Raw genomic sequence first — 20,278 nt, 5'->3', positions numbered from 1 at the left:
CAAGAGTACTGACCCCGTTTTATGGGAATACAGGTGACGAGTAGACGCAACGTGATGCAACGGTGCACAGTAGGAGCCTTGAGACCCACACTTTGCAGCAAATCCTGGCTTCTTCTGGTTTTGGGGTTTGAGGGGTTTTTCCTCTCTTTTTTTTGTGAGACTGTTCCTTTTTGTACCCAGTCTCCCTTTGTAATTTTGCAAACATTATGGAAACAAAATATACTTTGTTTGTCTCGTTGTTTGACTTTCTTACTGTGGCTCGCTCAAACTTGCGGCCTTTGTTTTACCCTGGTTTCCCTTTTGTACTTCCGCTGGTTGTTTTCAAACTGTATATCTTTCAAAAAAAAAAATTACTCAAAAACCAAGGGTTTTTACAAGGTCAGGGTTTGGGGCATCACAATTCCTCTTGAGATCTTGGTGAAATTTTATTAGCTACAAATCTAAAGACAATGATTAGACCAAAACCGCCCTCCTTGGTTAGACTCTAGTTTGTTCCATTTCAACTAACTTTAACTACCTAGTTACCTTTTTGTTATATTTTAATATTTGTTAGTTTCATTATTTGTTGATATTCCTTTTAGGAACCTCAATTTATAAAATTTTTATATTAGTCCTTACTTTATTTTTAGAAATTTTATTTTATGACTTTTTCTACTTTGGATCTTTTAGATGAATCCTATCCAATTGGATCCGATCCAAATCCAAATTAGGTCCAAACTTCTATATTAACACTTTAATATTTTTTCCTTAATTTTAAATCATAACTTAGGGAATAATTCAAAAGTAATTAGCCACTTAGGGTTAATTAAACATAGTTTTAAATTAATTATGGGTATTTAATAATTAAACACATGTTTAATCCTTCTGGTTAATTAATATTAAATTTTAAATTTTAAAAATACAAACAATCATTAATTAGCTGAGTTAACTACTAAATCAACAATTTCATAACTTAGATTTTCCACATTAAAATTCGTCTTTATTTTGATTAAAATTAAAATTCTTCTTTATTTTGATTAAAATTTTAAAAAATTTGTAGGTCTTATAACGAGCAGTTTAAATGAGTTAAGAACGACTTTATGTTATGAAATCTTTCTGAGTGGAGCTAGGCTAGGGAGCCCGTGTGCTAAGAACACTTTAAATTAACTTATGAGCTTATATCTAAATAACACCTAGTGACTCATTCAAACTTAGGACCACCTTGGAGAGGGTACGTAGTGGTATATTCGATCGGTCCACTGTTGTTGTTTGAAAAGCTAGGCGTCTCCATTGGTCCCCAATCGCCGATCGTATGGGGTTGGACTATCATGTGACCTAGATGGTGTGTCCTAAAACTCTAGAGAATAAAAATCGATTCTGTATACACCACTGAAAGTTCTCTCAATCATGAACCACTGAATTGGAAAACTCTAAAGTGAGTTGGCATATTCTTCTAATAAATAAGGCTAATAAATCATATGGCATAACAAACACCCCATTGACTTGTTTAAATCAAAGTTAAAATCCCTGAGTATGTACCCATCAGGACAAGGAAAGAGAAACAAAAACTAAAATATAAACTCACTGCATTATTTAAATCCATACATGAATGCAAGGTTCATTATGAATGTTTTGTTTACCTTTAAAATTATGCATAGTAGGATACTTCTCTTAAATGTTTTCTGTAATGATGAATAGGTTATGAATTTGTGAAATGTGTATGCCTATGCATTATGATTGCATGATTGAAACTTGTATCAGAACATGAACATGTGTATAACTCTTATTTTTAGACTCTATCTATGTTTATATCATTTGGTGTATCTTACTGGAGTTCTAGATTAATGCTTCATATTTTAACATTTTTTAGATAATGCATAAGTTGATGTGATGGCGGGTTTTTCGACAGCATCCGATCATTTTCTTTTCTGGTGGATCTAAGTTTATTTTGGATAATTTTATATTAAGTTGGATTTTTGTTGAGATATGTAAACTCTGAATTTATTTGAGTATTGGTTTGAATTAATTTCTTTAAACCCAGTGGTGTGTAGTTGTGTTATTGTAACTAGCCAAAAGTTTGAATCGGTTTCAAATCTATTATTATGCTGCATTTACAATTTGATAAATTAAATTAAATTTTTTTTTGAAAAAATCTGATAAAATTTTGGGTTGTTATAATTTTTTATTTTTATTTTTTGTTTGGTTTCCTTTCTTCGGTGGCCAGTTTTCTGACGATTGTGGAAACACTCTTCTGGTGGCACCTGTGGCCTCTGACGAGTTTCGGGTATTCAGGTGAGAAAAAAAAATTACACTAACCTCAATCGCTATTCCTGATATTTGATTTTTTGTTTTTGTGTGATCGATGATAAACGACAATCAATGGTGGACAAGCAGGAAGCGAGTTTGGCTGCATACACCAGTAAGAACTCCAGCTCTGATACAACTATGAAGTCTATAAGACTCGATACTGTAAGTGCAGTGAGAGAGAAGAGAAAATGAGAGAGTGGAGAGAATTAACGACTTTCTTCAGGGCGGTTGTTAAATCTTGTATATCATTCGAAAGTTGCTCTTATTTATATATAGGAGTGAAGGCTGGCCTTTCCTCTGGGTAACCGTTACCAGCCTTGTACCGGCCAAGTGAATTGGTATTATCTTTTGGAAGGGATACCAACAGATGGATAAGCCCAAAAAATGAGATTTTCATGCGTTGAGCAGATAGTGGGCGTGGGCTGCCTCTCTCCTCAACGCATGAGGTGCATGGCTATACATGGTTATGAATGCCATGTATGACAAGTTTGTAATCTTTGCCTAAAGATTAAGTTTACGATATTAGAGACATAAACAAGTGACTGGTAAGTCCATATGCTATATATGGTAGCTTAAGATGAGGAAGGCCTATATATATTGCTACAATATTATGAATGATGGCAATTATGGCGTGCCCAGTATTTTTTCAAGTGTGCCTTAATGCATTCCCATTGGGGTGGGAGATAGCAGGCATGATTGAGCTAAAGTGGGTTAAGGGTTATCATCACAGTCTTACTACAAATTTTTTTTTGTACAACTTTGTTCAATTGTCTTGGAGTTTCCCTTTTATGAGCTTTTTTTAATTCAACTGCACAGAATAAAGTTTAATTAGTTTTATGGAATTAAAAAAACACATTTTAAAGAAAATTTTGGTAATTAAAGGGTTTCCAAATCGGTAACGGAGTTCAATTGTGCCCATTGGTCCGAATCCAAATCCAAATCCGACTACATGTAAATATTGCAGCTGATTAGCTGTTAAAGCTAGATGGATCTGAGCTTGGTTTTGGCCTTTTCCATCGACCCCGAATCGATTACGAAAAAGCAGAATATGTGAGATTCAGTAATGCTTAGATCCTAATCGAATCCATCTTGTCTGAATCCTGTACCCTTAGCAATATGAACATAAAGCTCTCTGCATCTGAAAAGTGACTTGTTGGAACCAAAAATGCGTGAACATGTGTGGGTCATTTTCTGATACTAGCTTGCCAATAAAAAAAGCAAAGGAAAAAGCAGGTGTATGCTTCTCTCTAGTTTAGAATACTGGATGCCTTTTTTTTGTTGCCTTTCTCATTAATTTATGATGAAAAAGGGACAAAAAGCATTTCCACTTAAACTGTCATCCTTTGGCTTCTTCTTTTAGAATTTTGCAAATTCTACTTTTTTTTTTCTTAGACCACCAGTGGTAAATCTAGTCCTTGGATTTCAAGTTAAAAATTCCCTATTATGGTCTTCTTTCAGATTCTTTTTCTTTTTTCCCAATTCCCCAATTTTCATTTCAAAATTCTTACACAACACTTACTGGTTTAATTTATAAAAATTTGCTAAGCTATGTGCTCATATAGAATAAATACCATGCCTTTATATAGGACTTTTTTTTTTATATATTTTTTTGTTTTTCAGAATACTGGGCAAAACTGTCTTAATACTCCCGAGCTCAGTGGTGTAAAAGCCCCAGGTCCCCTTGTCCATTAGAGACTAAACCTAGCTTCAGCCTCACGATGCACACCTGTGGGTTTCGAACTAGTGACATCCTTCAGCTTGGTGATGCTCACAACTTTCCCCTGTCAGATGAGTCAAACCTTGTGGCTGTCTCCGTAGGACTGTTGACTTAAAGAATTGATGACAAAATTGCATATGACATCTTACTGCTAGCCAACATGACCAGATTGACTTAGAGGGTGCATACCTTTTTTTTTTAGAACGCTAAGAAACTGCACCCAGCACCAAGGCCTGGTCGCTTTGGCTCAGCCTGCCATACCTATGATCGTCGTGCTGACAGCGTAAAACTCCGAAGCCAAATCCCTGCCCCCAGGCCCTATGCTACGCATTGGCTTGCTTGCGCAGAGGGGCGAATTGCCCGTCAAGCAGCCAAGGCCCCCACCCCACTAAGCCAACCTCCCTTGGGTCTGGAGTCCATGAACTTGGTCATGTTTCTTGTGTAACAGCAGAAATTTGTTAATGAAAACAACAATTATGAACAAATATTTAAATATGTGATCACAAATATTTTGCATTAGAAAGACAGATTTAATGAAAACAACAATTATGAACAAAATCATTAAATAGCGTTTTTTTTTGTAAACTTAATTATAATATAAAATGAGGTCAAAAAATAGGCGCGCACACGTGCACACACATATTTATGATACGTTTTAGTATTTTTTATCTTTTGTAGTTTAATATTAATAAATATACATTTATTTGTTATTACTAAAAAAAAAATCTTCTACATTAAAGATTTAAAATGCATGTCCTATGTTACCTTGTTATCATAAACTGAAAAATCACATATTTGTGTTTCGGATCTGTGTCATATCCGTATCCATGTGACAGGGAAACACTCATTAGAGCATTTCGTATGACATTTTGGTAATTTTGCAAAATTTGGAAGGCAATAAATTCATGTTCCCAAAGAGGTCACAGGCAACCTTTTTTCCCATAAAATTATTTCTACCCACGGTTTTGTAATTTTGGGAGTAAAATAGATGGGCGATAGATCTCTGTAATGCCTTCGCCTCTCTACCTAATGGGTCATAAAATTTTGAAATTTAACAAATCTACCATTCGGTTAGGACCTCCTGTGTTTGGATCCAATGACTTGTCTGGAATTGGAAAATCCCATCTAAATTCATCTATCGAAAACGCTTTTGATGGGAACTTGATTCAAGTTTGACCCAATTCCACGAATCCAAACACACCTAAACTGCAATAGATATCTCGCTAATAGAGCCGTCTGGTTGATGTCCTTGTGGCTAGGGATGAGTGTCGAAAGTTTTTTGGGGCCTGATCTCAAGGTCGAACCATAACGTGTGCTCATAACTTTACTAGGAGTGTGTTTGTGAGGCTAATTTCACTTTCAATGTTTACTACCACTCAAGGTGCGACTCAATGTAACCCTGAGGGCGTTTGACATTGTGGGGTGGGGCCTAAGCCGTTAGACGGACTGTCGAGGTTCGATTCTTGCGAGTGTCACTTCTTTGCACAAGCTGATGTCCAGCATAGGCCCTGTGAGTGAGGGTCTTAGCCTCGGAGTTTTATGCCTCTGAACTTACCACTGTGGGGATGGCAGGCTGAGCCAGCGCAACTAGGTTTTTCAGCTGAGACGTGGTTTCTTTAGGGATAAAAAAGGACCTATTCAATATAGTCTAGTGTTGTCAATGGACTTTCCAACATGATGGTTCCACATTTCATTTTAGGTTGGTTAGATTTGTCAAGTGGTCACCCCAAGGGGAGTTGGCGTAGTGGGGTAGGGCCTTGGCTGCTAGATGGTCAGTCAAAGTTCGATTCTCATGAGCATCATCCTTCTGCACAAGCCAGCGCGTAGCATAAGCCCCGGGAGTAGGGGTCCTAGCCTCGGAGTTTATGCTGCCGGCATGATGGCCTTAGGTATGGCACGCTGAGCCCGCGTGGCCAAGTCTTCGGTGAGGTTTCTTCAGGTTATAAATTCAAGAAAAAGATTTGTCAAGTGATTTCTTTAATGGATCTGGATCTGAATACCTAAGATCCAGATAAACTCAAGCTAGTGTTGAGATCTAACCCCACTTTGTATACTTGCACCTTGAAGTTAGGGATTAAGCCCTCTATTCGTTTACGCTAACCAAAAAAAAAAAAACAGAGATAGTAGGTGTTTGTTAGGGACGCAAATCAGCTAGAGTTGTAACTCGAGTCCGAACCAAATCTGACCCATATATTGTTGGGTCCACTAGTATATTTTTGAATCTGGGTCTGATTCAGATCTCATATAATCAGGTATAGTTAGAAAATGGGTGAAATCAGGTAAAACAAATCTAAACAGATCTGGGTCGAATTTTGCATCACTCAACCCATTTTACTTCATTGAAATCATGATCAATAGGTTTTGCCCACCCAGGTGCAAAAATAACTTCAAGTCAGATTCAGATCCAAGTTTGAACCCACTATTCATCAACGGAGGCTCCGCTTGTTTGGTAGGAGCAGCTAGTGCACGTCACCTTGTGTTGAGAAGTTGCAAGTTCAAAACCCAATGGTATAGTTATATAACTGGTAGGAATCGGTCTAACCCCAACTTGCCTATAAAAAAAATGGTGGTAGTTGTACCCATGCAACAAATCTCGTTGTGGGGAGAATATTCGTGACGAAAAGTCTCATGATACGTTACAAAATAAAGATAAATCTTTGGAAAATATCAGCATATATTAAATACGCACTATATATATATATATAATACAAAAAATTAGAAATAACATAAAAATACTTCAAAAATGTTTTTATATTGATACTTATTTTAATATTACAATAAAAACCTGAAATATTTTCCAAAACCGGTGATACTGGATAAATAGTGTTTGGGCATTTGAATACATTGTGGATAAAATCATGCTCTCTTCAACATATAGACAATTCACCAACTCGGTGGCTACTCATGTGGTCAGCGGGGTCTTGTGTCGAGCTGATGGCCCCGGATCAAACCCCACCACTGCATTGGGGCTGCCAGTACTTTATCACGATTGGGGCACATAAGGCTAGACGGTCACGACCTCAACTCGAGTTTCGCCTTGCAGGGAGGCGGACCCATTAAGTGACTGGGTTCCTGGTGAGGGTTTTCCTTCGAAATCCAGAACATTCAAATTTATATGTTATCACCACCAAACCCCTACCATAAGCCTCTGTACCTGCAATCGGCAACAAATTATGGACTTCAAGACGGTAGGATTAAGTGCAATGTGATTTGACGCTTTTAATATGCTGCTGCACCTGATTATCTTTGGAATACAGTCTGTCAGCTGTGGGCCCAAGAAATGAAGGAGGGTCTCCCCCTATCATATGGATATGGTGTTTGGTAAAAAGGAGTGCCAAGACTAATAATCCAATTAATAAGGGGGGTGGGGGGGGATTCATTGGGACCACCAACCAAGTATTGGGTCCATAAGTTTTTACAAACCCACTTGTATTCTACAGTACGCCACCAAATCAAACCCGCTGTTTAACTTTCAATTTTGGATCTGGATATACAGTGATCCAACCGCATCCGATGAGTTTCTACTGGCATGATGTTAAGGGTTCAGATTTGGGTCCGATGATAAAGAAAGCTGAATCCAATTACTAATCTGCTTCGGACTCACTTGGAGCACTTTTACATCAGAATTTGATTCCGACTTAAAACCTGACAAAATCCAATCGTGCGATCACATAGATGATTAAGACATACCAAGTGAGGTTTTAAATCTTACCATGGCCGCTGGCACAGAATTATCCGATGCTTATTTCTCAGATACCGTCATTACATATTCTTTGGAAAAAAAAAAAAAAGTTCGACTCGTAGGCTTTTTATCTCCACGTGGCAAGCAAAAAAGTTCGACTCGTTGGCCTTTTTTACCTCCACGTGGCAAGCTTAATTACTCATCATCCGGGTTGGATCCGAATGTGAAATCCGACTTCCCGTAGGGGTATTTAAGAGACGCTGTTCAGACGGGGAGGTTATTTTGGTAAAAATCTTTCGAAAGAATCACTAACGCACCCACTCGTTCTCCATCTTTGTTTACTGAAAATAAAGAAATGCATTTTTAACCACCCACCAAAAAAGAAAAGAAAAAAGTCAAAAAGATTCCCACTCGCCTTCGTCTCTTCTGCTTCGGAGGAGTCTCCTCCTCCGTTTTTGTGGGGTTTTCTTTCGAGATCTCTGTTTCCTGCAGAGTTTCGTTATTCTTCCCCTTCTGATCTTCTCGTTGGTGTTCTGAGTCATCGTCTCTAGCTGCTCCGGAGGTACGATCTCAAATTCGATGGAAATTTTCGTATTTTAAAAACTATTTTTGTTCATTTTTGGTTTGTAGATGCGCTAAATCTAGGGGTTTAAGTATCCAGTTTGTTGGAGAGACATTTTTTTTGTGTGTGTGCTTCTAATCCTCTCGGACAGTTCTGAGTCACCGTCTCTACCTGATCAAGAGGTAAGAAATCAAATTTGATGTTTTTTTTTTTCGTATTTTTATATATTTTTTGTTCATTTCTCTGTTTTTTTTTTTGGGTCTGAGTCTCGAAATCTAGGGTTTAAGCATCCGAATCTCGGATTTGTGACATTCGTCTGTCAGAAACCCCGTCTGTCTTCTATTTTTATTTTTTTCGTTTTGGATCTGTTGAATTGTGTTGATTAAGCTTGAGTATGCTTTCGTTTTGGTAGAAAGCTGGATTGGGGATTATTCTCTCATGGTTTGGTTTGTATTTCATACTTCACTATTTTTTTTTCGGTTTTTTCCTGGGAGTTGAAGTTAGGGTTTCTGACAAGTTCATGGTTGAAAATTGCGTGTTTCCGTTGAATTTTTGGTGTAGAACGTTGATTTTGCGCAAATGGCACGTTCTTCTAGTACATTAGCCGATTTTTAAGTTTCTGTTGAGAGATGGCGTTATGGTTAATGACTTGTTCTTGTCATAATGGTTGTTATTTACCAAAACTTAGGTATTCTGCAATACATGAATTCTGCATGTAAATTAAGATTTGGTTATACTATACTATTTAATTGTATTATCTTCTACTTAAAGGTGTCTAGCAACTGGTTTCTGGGCATTTATAAAGCGGATCAGATGCATACCTTGGCAATAGGGTTGCAAACTGTTCGTATTTCGGACACTGGGGAGTTAGTTCAGTTCGGATCCGGGACAGCCAAAATTTGCAAAATCATTATCCCATATCCGAACTGTTTGCAACCTTGCTTGGCAGGATTTGCATGCAGTATTGGATTTTACTTAAAATTAATACAGTCATGAAGAATGTTGAGCTTTCAATATGTTGGACAAACTGAATGCTTCAAATGGATTAAACTATGTGGGATTTGAGCTGGTGTTTCCATTCCATTTTATTTAGGCATTATTAAGTAATAATATTACAGTTTCTGTAGTGTATGGTGTTAGTGGTAATGCCAATTGTGGCTTTGTGCTTGAGTTTTTATTTGAAATTGGAATAACAATTTATCTGTTCAGTTTGTTTCTTATGGGGTTATTATTGTGGATCTTTGCAGGCATCTCCCATTGAGTAAATGTTCTGTTCTCCATTGTGCAGTATAGATGTCTTTTGGTTGTCCATCATTTTGAATTTATTGAATTGGTGTTCACCTGTATTATAACTTCGGCGATATGAATTATTGAGAGATTTGGTATTAGAGAGAGAAATCTGTTAAATTGTACAGTGTCAGTGTTTTGGCTAAATTGGAGGTGCTTGAATTTAGGCTGCAGTTTTGGAAATAGAATCAGTCAAGATTCAGCGACCAGGTTCTGGGGGTGACTTGCTGCAAGGCAGCAGCATTGATTACGGTCCCCTTCCTGTCACTCGGAGGGTTAATTCTGCTAATGCCTTCATGATGATGGACAATGACATGGAGGAGGGAAGTCTTGGATCGTACCAGGACAAGCCTAGGACCTTCCCATCCATGCGGAGCAAAACTTACACACCACTGGTAGGATGTAACTTCTGCTTCAAACTTTGGGTGTTAAATTATTTCCTTCTGTCTTTGTTGCTGGATGTTTACTCCTTCAGGATAACTGATTATGCATATTATTTAAATGTTTTTGGTTAGAAGAGATCTCCAATGCAGTCATTTTGTGCATATTTTATTTTTCTGTTTTTTGTAATGCTCTGAATAGACTACCATTGTTGCTTCATTCTTTCTATTATTTTGATGAGATTTAACCTCTTATTTCTGGATTTAGTTTGTGCCTAATTCTTTTACATTCCTTGGAAGGTATGAATTGCATCTTCTTCATTGTCCAGGTGGACTCACTAAATTTCTCTTGCTATAGGTGCATTATTTATTTCTAATGCACATTGAGGCTTTTTTATTGTACTTCTGCATCTTTCAGATCCTTTGTGTTTGTTGTTCACTTGTGCCACATTGGATATCCTGTTTCTTCTTTCGTATGTTTACTTGTCTTGAGAGGTTTTAGGAAAAAAATCTGGTGATGTATAATTTAAAATTAGTTTATTGATCATCTCTTTGTAAGATCTGTGAAAGGAGCTTCATACTTTTTAGTTATTAAATTTGATTTTTTGTTTCTCGATTCATGCAGATTGTGAGGATCTTCATGGGCATGAATGCTCGTGTCTTATTGGTCCTCTTGCTATTCAGCATTGGAGCTATATTTTACATCGGAGCAAGTACTTCTCCTATTATTGTCTTTGTGTTTGCTATCTGCACTGCCAGCTTCATTTTTGCTTTATACCTCGCCAAATGGGTACTTGGAAAGGATGAGGGACCCCCAGAGATGGCTCAGGTATAACTCATTTTATTCTTGTGTACTTTATCTTATCTATCTATCTTTTTTGTTTTTTTAAGGACATCTTGTCTATCTTTCTTGAGGCTCTGTTATTTCTTATATTCCCTTAGTCTATGTTCTTTTTTGTTCATATGTTTAAGCTTTTGTTATCAAAAGAAAATAATGGGGGACCTCATAAATGGTACCATTTCCTATTTATTGCTTTCTCATAACCCATACACTTCTTCAAAGATACTTATGCACTTCTTTAGGAATATAGTATTGAATATTGTGAACACGAGATTCTGGGCTATATTCCACAATAAATCTTGAAATAGATGGTCGTGGATGCTTTGCTATTAATCTTTCAAAAGGACGGACTGCTTATATGGTGTGTCCCAAAAAACATGGAGAAGGGATCCAGAGAGCAGCTCAGTGCCATGGCTATTTGACACGCCGATCACATGACAGCATTTCATGTGGGGCCTGCACTATGTGGCTGTGGGCCCCATGCAATGCTGTCAGGTGATTGGCTAGTGTCACATAGTCATGGCACATAGCCGCTCATTTAATCTCAACTCATTAAGTAATCAAGATGATGTGCCACAGGTGGAAATGTTTAGTCATTTAAGAGGAAGATTAGAATAAATTGGGGAAACCCTTGAAACAAGGTAATTCATTTTAAGGATTTCATGGTGTATTTGTCCAATGCTATAATAAAGTGAGTTAACAACTTAATACTAGAAATCACCTTCTTTTCATATTTTTAAGAATCTTTTTAGAACAGACCCTATGGATGTGATTTACAAGGTTTGTTTATTTGAAAAGTGAGTTCTGAATCATGTGATTGTGATCTACACAGTTTTTTAAGAGCTTCAAAACATCAACAGCCTACAATGTACCAAAATTTCACGACTCAAAAAATCATACTTTTGCATCGAAAAAACATGATCCAATGTTTGATCCTTAGCAAACAAACCACGTGGAAGGAACCTATGTGGTCAGATCGATTTGATACAGCCTGAACCTATGATTTCTAGCTCAATATATCTGTACCTTCATTAGTACCAAATATAAGAAATAAATTTTTCTGTGTTACATTGGTTTGATCCAAAGAATGATTTTTAGTAAATAAACACTGATGAACATATCTGTGGGTTTAGATTAAGCAAATAATACCTGTAACTGTGTTTCTTTTGAAGTGTTTGGGATGTTTAAGAAGAAAAAGTGTTTAGAACCAACCAATTTTCACATATATATATATATATGTATATACAGCGTTTGCTTTATATATATGTATGTATTACGATGTTAAAATCTGTGTATATATTTATAATATAATAATATATATATTTTTGTTGTAATAAGTAATGCCCATCAGCGGCATTTCATTCTTTTTACTTTTTTATATATAGGTCTGTCCCTATGTCACATGGGTGCGGGTGCGGTACTTTCAAAAAACTTGGGTGCGGGGGTGCAGCAAAAAAAATAAAATAAAATAAATATATATATAATTTGTGCAGGGGAGGGGTCAAACCCCCTTCCCTGCGCCCTCTTTGTGCAGGGAAGGGGTCAAGCTGATGAGTTGTGGAGCCTCATTCAGAGTTTTTGCCCTTGCAGAAAGGGGGGTCCAGGGGCTCTCCCGGCGCGGGTCCTGCTGTGCGTTTAGCGGGCGGGGTCCAGGGGGCAGCGCCCCCCGAAAGATTTTTTTTTTTGGGGGTTTATGTTTGAGACCCGGTTTCTTATGGATCAGACCCGATTTGTTTAGGACCTTGGGTGCGAAGATTTTTTTTTATATAAAAATTGGACATAAATGACTGTGGGTGTGGTCAATGCACCCAGGGTCGGGTTGACCGCATCGGGTACCGCACCCGCACCCCCGTCGTGTCGCGTCGACGCGGGTGCATCACCTGGTTTGCCAAGTCCCTGTGGCATACGTCTGTCTTATAGGGACAATTTTGTATTTATTTTTGTTTTTTATATTTTTTTATTGCCTTGGTTTTGAGGGACTCTTAGTTAGGTTCTTTTTGGACTAGTCAACATAGAGTTGACTAGTCAATAGAGCTGTTGGAACAGTCCAACAACTCTATTTCTAGCTGTTGGACTGTTCCAACATGTCTATTGAGACTGCCACTTGTGTATAAATAGGGGTAAAAACCCCCATTTGTTTCCTATGCTTTTTCTAAGCATTCTACTCAATAAAGATTATATTTTTTATGTTCTTGTGTTATTGTTTTGAGTATTTGAAGTCTTGTATATGCACTTTGTGTTTGTGTAGTGCGTTAGTGCTTTTGTAATGTTCTTTATTGAACTTGTAATAGTGATTTTGCACTTTATATTTGTTTTTTCATATATTTCATTTCATGGTATCAAAGCCAAAAAAAATTTCTTGGTATTTTGCCTTTTTGGGTCTTGGGATTCTTTGGTTCGGGTTCGTGCTTCGTGAAGGAATCATGATCGATGTATGACTTGGATTCAAGGGAGATCTTGACCTAGTATGTATCTTAAATCTTTATTTTTACTTAAGTTGTGTATCTCATGCATTATGCATGAGAAAACATTCATTTTTCTTATCTTTGAAAAATTATTTGTTATTTTCGTTAAAACTAAATCTTTAAATGCTTTTCAAAATTATTGTTATATTTATTTTTATTAAATGTTTTATAAGGTTTAGGAAGACATGGATGGAGGTGATAGGAAAGGATATGAATGCTTTGAACCTCACCGAGGACATGGCATTGGATAGAAATGAATGGAGGAGAAGGATTCATGTGGAAGACCCAGAATGATTTTCTTTGTTGGTTCATATCGCCGATCCCAATTGTTTTGGGATGAAGGCGTAGTTGTTGTTGTTGTTTTTATAAGGTTTATAATATTTATTTGGTTTTGTGAAATGATATTTATATATGTTTATGCTTTTATGAGATATAGTTTGAATAGGGGTGGCAATTGGGTCGGGTTGGCGGGTCAACATACCTCAACACGAACCCGACCCGTTTATTAAACGATTAACCCGACACGACACGGTTAACCCGTTTAATAAACGGGTTGGGTCGGGTAAACGGGTTGGTGGGTCGGGTTCGGGTAAACGGGTTGGCGGGCGGGTCGGGTAAACGGGTTGGCAGGTCGGGTTCGGGTAAACGGGTTGACCTGCCTGCCTAACCCGTTTATTAAATGGGTCAGCCGGGTTGGCATACCCCTAACACGAACCCGACCCGTTTAATAAACGGGTTAGGCGGGTCGACCCGTTTAAGCCAAACCCGAACCCGACTAAGAAGCGGGTTGGCGGGTCGGGTCAGATTTTGCCACCCCTAAGTTTGAATCTTAGGTTTTTGAACTTTCTTTATTTAATATATACATATATGATCTAGTGTTCTTAAACATGTGTTTTTTGGCACTTAGATGCTTTATTTGAGCACTTCATGGTTTCAAATATCGAAACATGTTCTTATGTATGACTTCAAATTTATTGTGTTTTTTGCTGGACTTTGTTTTGTTTTTTAATATTGTTAAATATTTTAAAATGATTGAAATTATTTATTTTAAAATGGTTTTGTGTTTCATTCACAAGTATGATTATATGAGATTTTGTTTAACTTATGTTTGAATTTTTTTCTTCTCTTTGATGTATTCTTATGTGAAACATAGAATACTTTAAGTAATATTAAATATTACATGTGGTTAGGGTCTTAGTGATCATGAATATCTTGTTATTTTGAAATTTGAATAAATGATTTTTCATATTGATATATGATCCTTGTGAGTCTTACATACACATTGATAAATGCGTTTTGAGCATGATTTCTTCATGCAAAACTTGTTCTTTTATGGGAATTATGCACTCATTCTTGTGGAATTTATGTTGAACTCCTGTATGAGGTTTATGAATGCTTTTTAAGTGTGCCGTTTAAAACTATTAGAAATATTTATGTTATTGTGTGTTCTCTTGTTGGCCCTTTTAGTGGCCCTTCACCCTTGTGATTGTGCCAATTTGAGTGGTAGTTTTAGTGCACTTGAATGGTTTGTGCCTTGTGATTATGATACTTCTTAGACTCATGGCTCCTTAATGAACGTTATTGCACATGTTTTTTTTTTCATGTTACCTCACATGAGTTTTAAGTATTATGCTTCTTGCATGCTTGTGATACTTAGTAAAATGATATTTTTTATATTGTGATCCTTCTTGTGTGTACCCCTTTGTGGGTTTTTGTGAATATGTTCTTTTAGAGAATACTTTTGTGTTTGTTCACTTGATATCGGTGGATATTTTGGTTCTTGATTGAAGGCTTTTTGGTTCTTGGTATTAATAAAGTTTGTGTTTTTTGGAGAACCTTTATTGTGTTTGCCCTTTGTGGGTTTTGTAAGTGTACCCTTTGGGTATGTTTGATGGCGTGTCCCGCACGTCGTGCAAGACGAAAAGGACACTCTTTTTTTCAAACGTTGGATGCGGTAGACACGCGGAACGCGTTCTGCCGCGTCCAAAAACGAGCGCTATTTTCGTTCCACCCCCCATTACGAAAATAGCAGGTCAGGGAGAACAAAATAAAAAAAAAATTGCATCAACGGGCGCGCCTGGCCCTCTCTCTCGTCGGTGGCCGGTGGAGGGGAAGAGGCGAGGCCACCCGATCCCCTTCTTATTCTTCTTCTCTTGTTTGTTCTTTTTTATTTTCTTATTGATTAGGGCTTTTTTTTATTTTCTTTGATTTTCTTTTTCTTCTTCCTTTTTTTATTTCCTTCTTGTTTAGGGCTTTCAAAAATCTCCATTGAAGCCTGCTTGGAAGAAGAATTTCATAAGACCGATTCTTGTGGCAAGAATTTTGTGATTATTATTCATGCTCATTGTGTTATTATTTCAAGTCTGGTCATGCCAATTGTTTGTGACTTCATTTTTCAGGTGCACTTTTGGAATTGTCCAATCTAAATTGTTTTGTTCATCATTTCTTGGTGATGATTTTTGATGAGGCATTCAGAATCAGAGTTTATCAGCAACCACAAAAGTGGTAGTTTGTCTCCTATTGGTTGTTTGACAACATGATTTCTTATGGAGGCATATGTGAAAAGTCTTGCACACAGTCAAGTTTCCAAATAACTTGATATTCAAAACATATGCCAACACAAAATAGCATAAAAAAGCTTCACACCACAGGAGAGAACAAGTGCTTCAAATGCACTGTGTTATTGCAATGAGGGGATAAAACCCTTATATTAAGGGGATAAAACCCTTTCATTAATTCACTATTACAAAGGGCTCATTGCCCTTATTTATAATACATTACACTTTGAAAGAGTCGTTGGGCTATTCCCAACAACTCTAATTAGAGCTGTTGGGAATCAGCCCAACGACTCTTATTTGACAGACTGTGTACACAGTCAGTGGCTGACTGTTGTACACTGTACACAGTCAGCTACTGACTGTGTACAGAAAGGGAACAAAAAGTGAAAAAGAAAAATAAATAAAATGAGAAATTACAGAAATAAGAAAATAAAAATTATAAGAATATATGTATATACTTTAAATATGTATTTATATACATATACTTATACATATACATATTCTTGTATTACAAAGAGTATGTATATGTATGTATATATATATATATTCAAGTATATACATATATGTATTATTTTCTAACAGTCTCCCTCAAACTTATGGTGACATCACTGAAAGTTTGTCAAGTAAAAAGTTGAATCTTGGTGAGCACAGTGCCTTGGTGAAGAAATCCGCAAGTTGATATTCTAATGTCACGTAGGGAAGATCAATAGTCTTCTTTAAATATTCTTCACGAACAAAATGACAATCCATCTTTATATGCTTGGTTCTTTCATGAAACGTATGATTTCGAGCAATGTATATGGAGCTCTTGTTGTCACAACATAATCCCCATATCTTAAATTAGTTGTTCGAGCTACACGATTTTCATGGTAGTAATTGCCATTGCTCTATATTCAACTTTTGTAGATGATAGTGACACCTTTTGTTGTTTCTTGCACCTCCATGAAATCAAAGATTCACCTAGAAACACACAAAAACCAGTTGTTGAGTGTCTATTATTTGGATCCCCTCCTCAATCAACATCAGAATATGCAATAAGTTCTAAGGAGGAAGAAGATAAAAAAACTCCTTTATTTATTGTGCTTCTAATGTATTTGATAATTCTCATCACTGCACTCATATGAGCTGATGTTGGAGTGTGTTGAAATTGACTGGCTATATGTACAATATGAGCTATGTCTGGTCTTGTAATACTCAAATACATAAGAGATCCCACGACTTGTCTGAAGGGAGTTGAATTATCTAAAGGAACTCCATTATCGGCCCACATCTTCATTCCAATAGTCTCTGGGGTGTCAACAACTTTATCATCCGATAGTCCTGACCTGTCAATAATATCTGAAGCAAACTTTGTTTGTGACAATATGTACCCTCTGTTAGAGTAGGATACTTCTATACCAAGAAAGTATGTTAGGAACCCAAAATTTGTCATTCCAAAAGAATTTTTTAAAAAATGTTTTACTTTCTTGATTCCTTCTTTGTCACTCCCTGTAATCAACATATCATCAACATATAAAAGTGAAATTATAATACCTGAAGAAGAATTCTCAATAAATAAGCTGTATCAGTATAGCATGGTTTAAAACCATATCTTGCAATGACATTGTTAAAAGTATCAAACCAAGCTTTAGGTGCTTGTTTGAGACCATACAATGTTTTTTTTAATTTAAGTACTTTACCTGAAGGAATTATCAATCCAGGTGGAACATCCATGTATACTTCTTCGTTAAGATTCCCATTCAAAAAGGCATTTTTAACATCTATTTGAAAGATATTCTAATTTTTAATAGCTGAAATAGGTACAAGCATTCAAACAGTGATCATCCTGGCAACATGAGCAAAAGTTTTTTCGTAATCAACTTCATATTCTTGAGAATATCCTTTGGCAACTAGCCTGACTTTATGCCTTTTCAATGATCCATCACTTTTGGTTTTTACTTTAAAAACCCATCTACATCCTATGGTCTTCTTTCCAATGGGTAAATTTAGAATTTTCCAAGTGTTGGCTTCTTTAAGAGCGTCTAATTCTATATGCATAGCTTTTATCCATTCGGGTAAATTTTTTGCTTCATTGTAACATGAAGGCTCAAAATATAAATGAATAGCTATAAGACATGCTCTATGTCTAGGAGAGAATGAGTCATAAGTCACAAATTTATTTGGAATTCTTGAGGTTCGTTCAGATCTACGAATGATGGTTTGTTCTGAAGGAATTTCTAATGTTTTATTGTTACTTTGATTTATACTTTCATTGGTTGCATTTTGATTTCTTCTAGTGTATACTATTGGTTCAACTGTTGTTCTATCTTCAATAGGAGATTCTATATAACTATTTTCATCATTAGACAATCGTTTAAACAAGAAAGAATAATAAAAATTTATGTCTTATGACATGTTTTCTTCAAATCCACTTTCATTTCCAACAAAATTAACATTTCTTGAGACAAGAAGTTTATCATTTTTGATATCGTAGCATTTAAATCATTTTTGTGTTTAAGAGTAACCAATGAACGCACAGGGGATAGCCTTAGAGGATAGTTTATCTCCTTTATCATTTAAAACATAACATTTACAACCAAAGATTCTCAGTCTTTGATAGTGAATCTCATTTGACAAAGTTTTTGAAGACATCCTTTTTATGAGATATACTGCTATTAATGCAGCTTCAGGCCAAAGATTTTTATGAACATTTCTAGCAATAAGAAGGGTTCTTGTAATTTCCATAATATGTCTGTGTTTTCTTTCTGAAATTTCGTTTTGTTGTGGGGTTTTAGGATATGATTTTTGATGTAAAATTCCTTCATTTTTTAAAAATTGTTAAACTCATTTAACAAATATTCTCCTACAGAGTCAGTTCTGAGAATTTTGATCTTACTTTCAAATTGATTTTTAATCATGTTATGAAATGTTTTGAAGGTTGCAAATACATCTGATTTAAACTTAAGAAAGTAAATCCAACAATATCTAGTGAAGTCATCGATAAACACAACGTAGTAGGAGAATCTTCCTTTAGAAGCAACGAGAGCAGAACCCCACACATCCGAATGAACTAATTCAAAAGTCATTGAAGAGTAAAAAGTTCTTTAACCATAAGGCATGACTGTCATTTTACCGAGTAAACATTCTTTACATTCAAAATTATCTTTACAAAGATTCTTGGTAACCGGTAAAAAATTTAATTTTCTTATATTTGGATGCCTAAGTCTGTGATGCCAAGTTCGTATATCTTTTGTTTGGGCAGTGTTACAAAATGATTTCTTTGGAATACAAAAGAAATCCATATAATGGAGATCTCCTTGCCTAGAACCTTCTCCAATCAATTTCTCGGACTGGCGATCTTGTACCCAACATTTACTTGATGAGAAAATGACATTATATCCATGATCCGAGATTTGAGAAACTGAAAGTAGGTTAAGATGAAGTTTTGGTATAAGTCTTATTTTTGGAATGTAAAATTTGTTATGTTTTGACAAATCATTTTTAAAAGTTTCAACACCCTCTATTTACAAGGCAGTGCCATCAACAGTGAGAATAAAAGATGCATTCGAATTAGGTTGACATTCGGATAATATAGACTTATGTGGGGTTATACGATAAGAAGCTCCTGAATCAAGAAGCCAAGAGCACATACTAGGAGTAGAAGAGGATGCAATGACCGCTCCTGAAATAGATCCTTTGAGTAATGGTTGCAATGCTTCCGTTAGTTGAGATAATGATTTGGTGAGGTCTTTGAGATTCAGGGTATCCTCATCTTGTTTTGATGGTGCAACGACAACACGTTTTTCTTGAGGCCTATATTTGTATCTAGGACATTGAGGCCTAATATGATCAGGTTCATTACAGTTATGGCAAATGATTTTTTATTCTCCTCTATTCTTGCTAAAATGAGGTTTATATGACTTGATATGATGCCTTGGTTTTGATGCGACAAGTGCGCAATCTTCTTCTTGGCCATTACTAGAAGTAGTAAGCACACTAACATTTTTACTCATATTTAGTCTAGTTTCTTCTTCACTAAGTTTAGTGAGAATCTCATGAATAGGAGGAGGAGACGAAGATGATAGCAAGGAGGCCCTTGTTTGTTCAAACTTGGGCCTCAAACCATAGAGAAAAGCGAAAAGTCTATCTTCTTCAACTTGAACTCTTCGCATTTCTATACACTTACCTTCCCATTTGAGTTCAAATTGGGCAAGTTGGGTCCATATGGAAGACAACTCCATAAAGTAATCTCTTACATTTTTATCTCCTTGTTTGATATTTTTAACTTTTTGGAGATAATACTTGTGGGCCATATCTTTTTCGGTAAACATACCTCTAAATATTCCGATACTTCAGTTGCCTTTTTGTAGCATAATAGGTTTGAGGCAATTTTTGTCTCAATTCCACTTAGCATCCATGAAAGAATTTTTGCGTTTTTCATGTTCCATTTATCCAATTTCTTGTAATATTCTTCTATGGCTTTGTTTCTTTTGTCAAGACTAGTCTCAATCCTATTTTCAC

General features: G+C 36.2%; 1 protein-coding gene across 1 annotated transcript in view; it reads left to right on the top strand.

The window, feature by feature from the left end:
* The first annotated feature begins 8,057 nt into the window (after positions 1 to 8,057).
* The window catches only part of LOC149815366 (pyrophosphate-energized membrane proton pump 3-like), a 50,874-nt gene continuing 38,653 nt past the window's right edge, over positions 8,058 to 20,278 (top strand). Inside the window, exons 1-3 of the mRNA XM_089989409.1 lie at positions 8,058 to 8,247; positions 9,495 to 9,929; positions 10,540 to 10,743. Coding sequence (XP_089845535.1) covers positions 9,831 to 9,929; positions 10,540 to 10,743 — 303 coding nt within the window. The 5' untranslated portion in view covers positions 8,058 to 8,247; positions 9,495 to 9,830. The remainder of the gene's footprint in view (positions 8,248 to 9,494; positions 9,930 to 10,539; positions 10,744 to 20,278) is intronic.

Source organism: Nuphar pumila, chromosome 15 (genome assembly GCF_984573655.1).
Source record: "Nuphar pumila chromosome 15, dmNupPumi1.hap1.1, whole genome shotgun sequence".
Taxonomy (NCBI): domain Eukaryota; kingdom Viridiplantae; phylum Streptophyta; class Magnoliopsida; order Nymphaeales; family Nymphaeaceae; genus Nuphar; species Nuphar pumila.
This window is presented reverse-complemented; position numbering and strand designations above follow the sequence as displayed.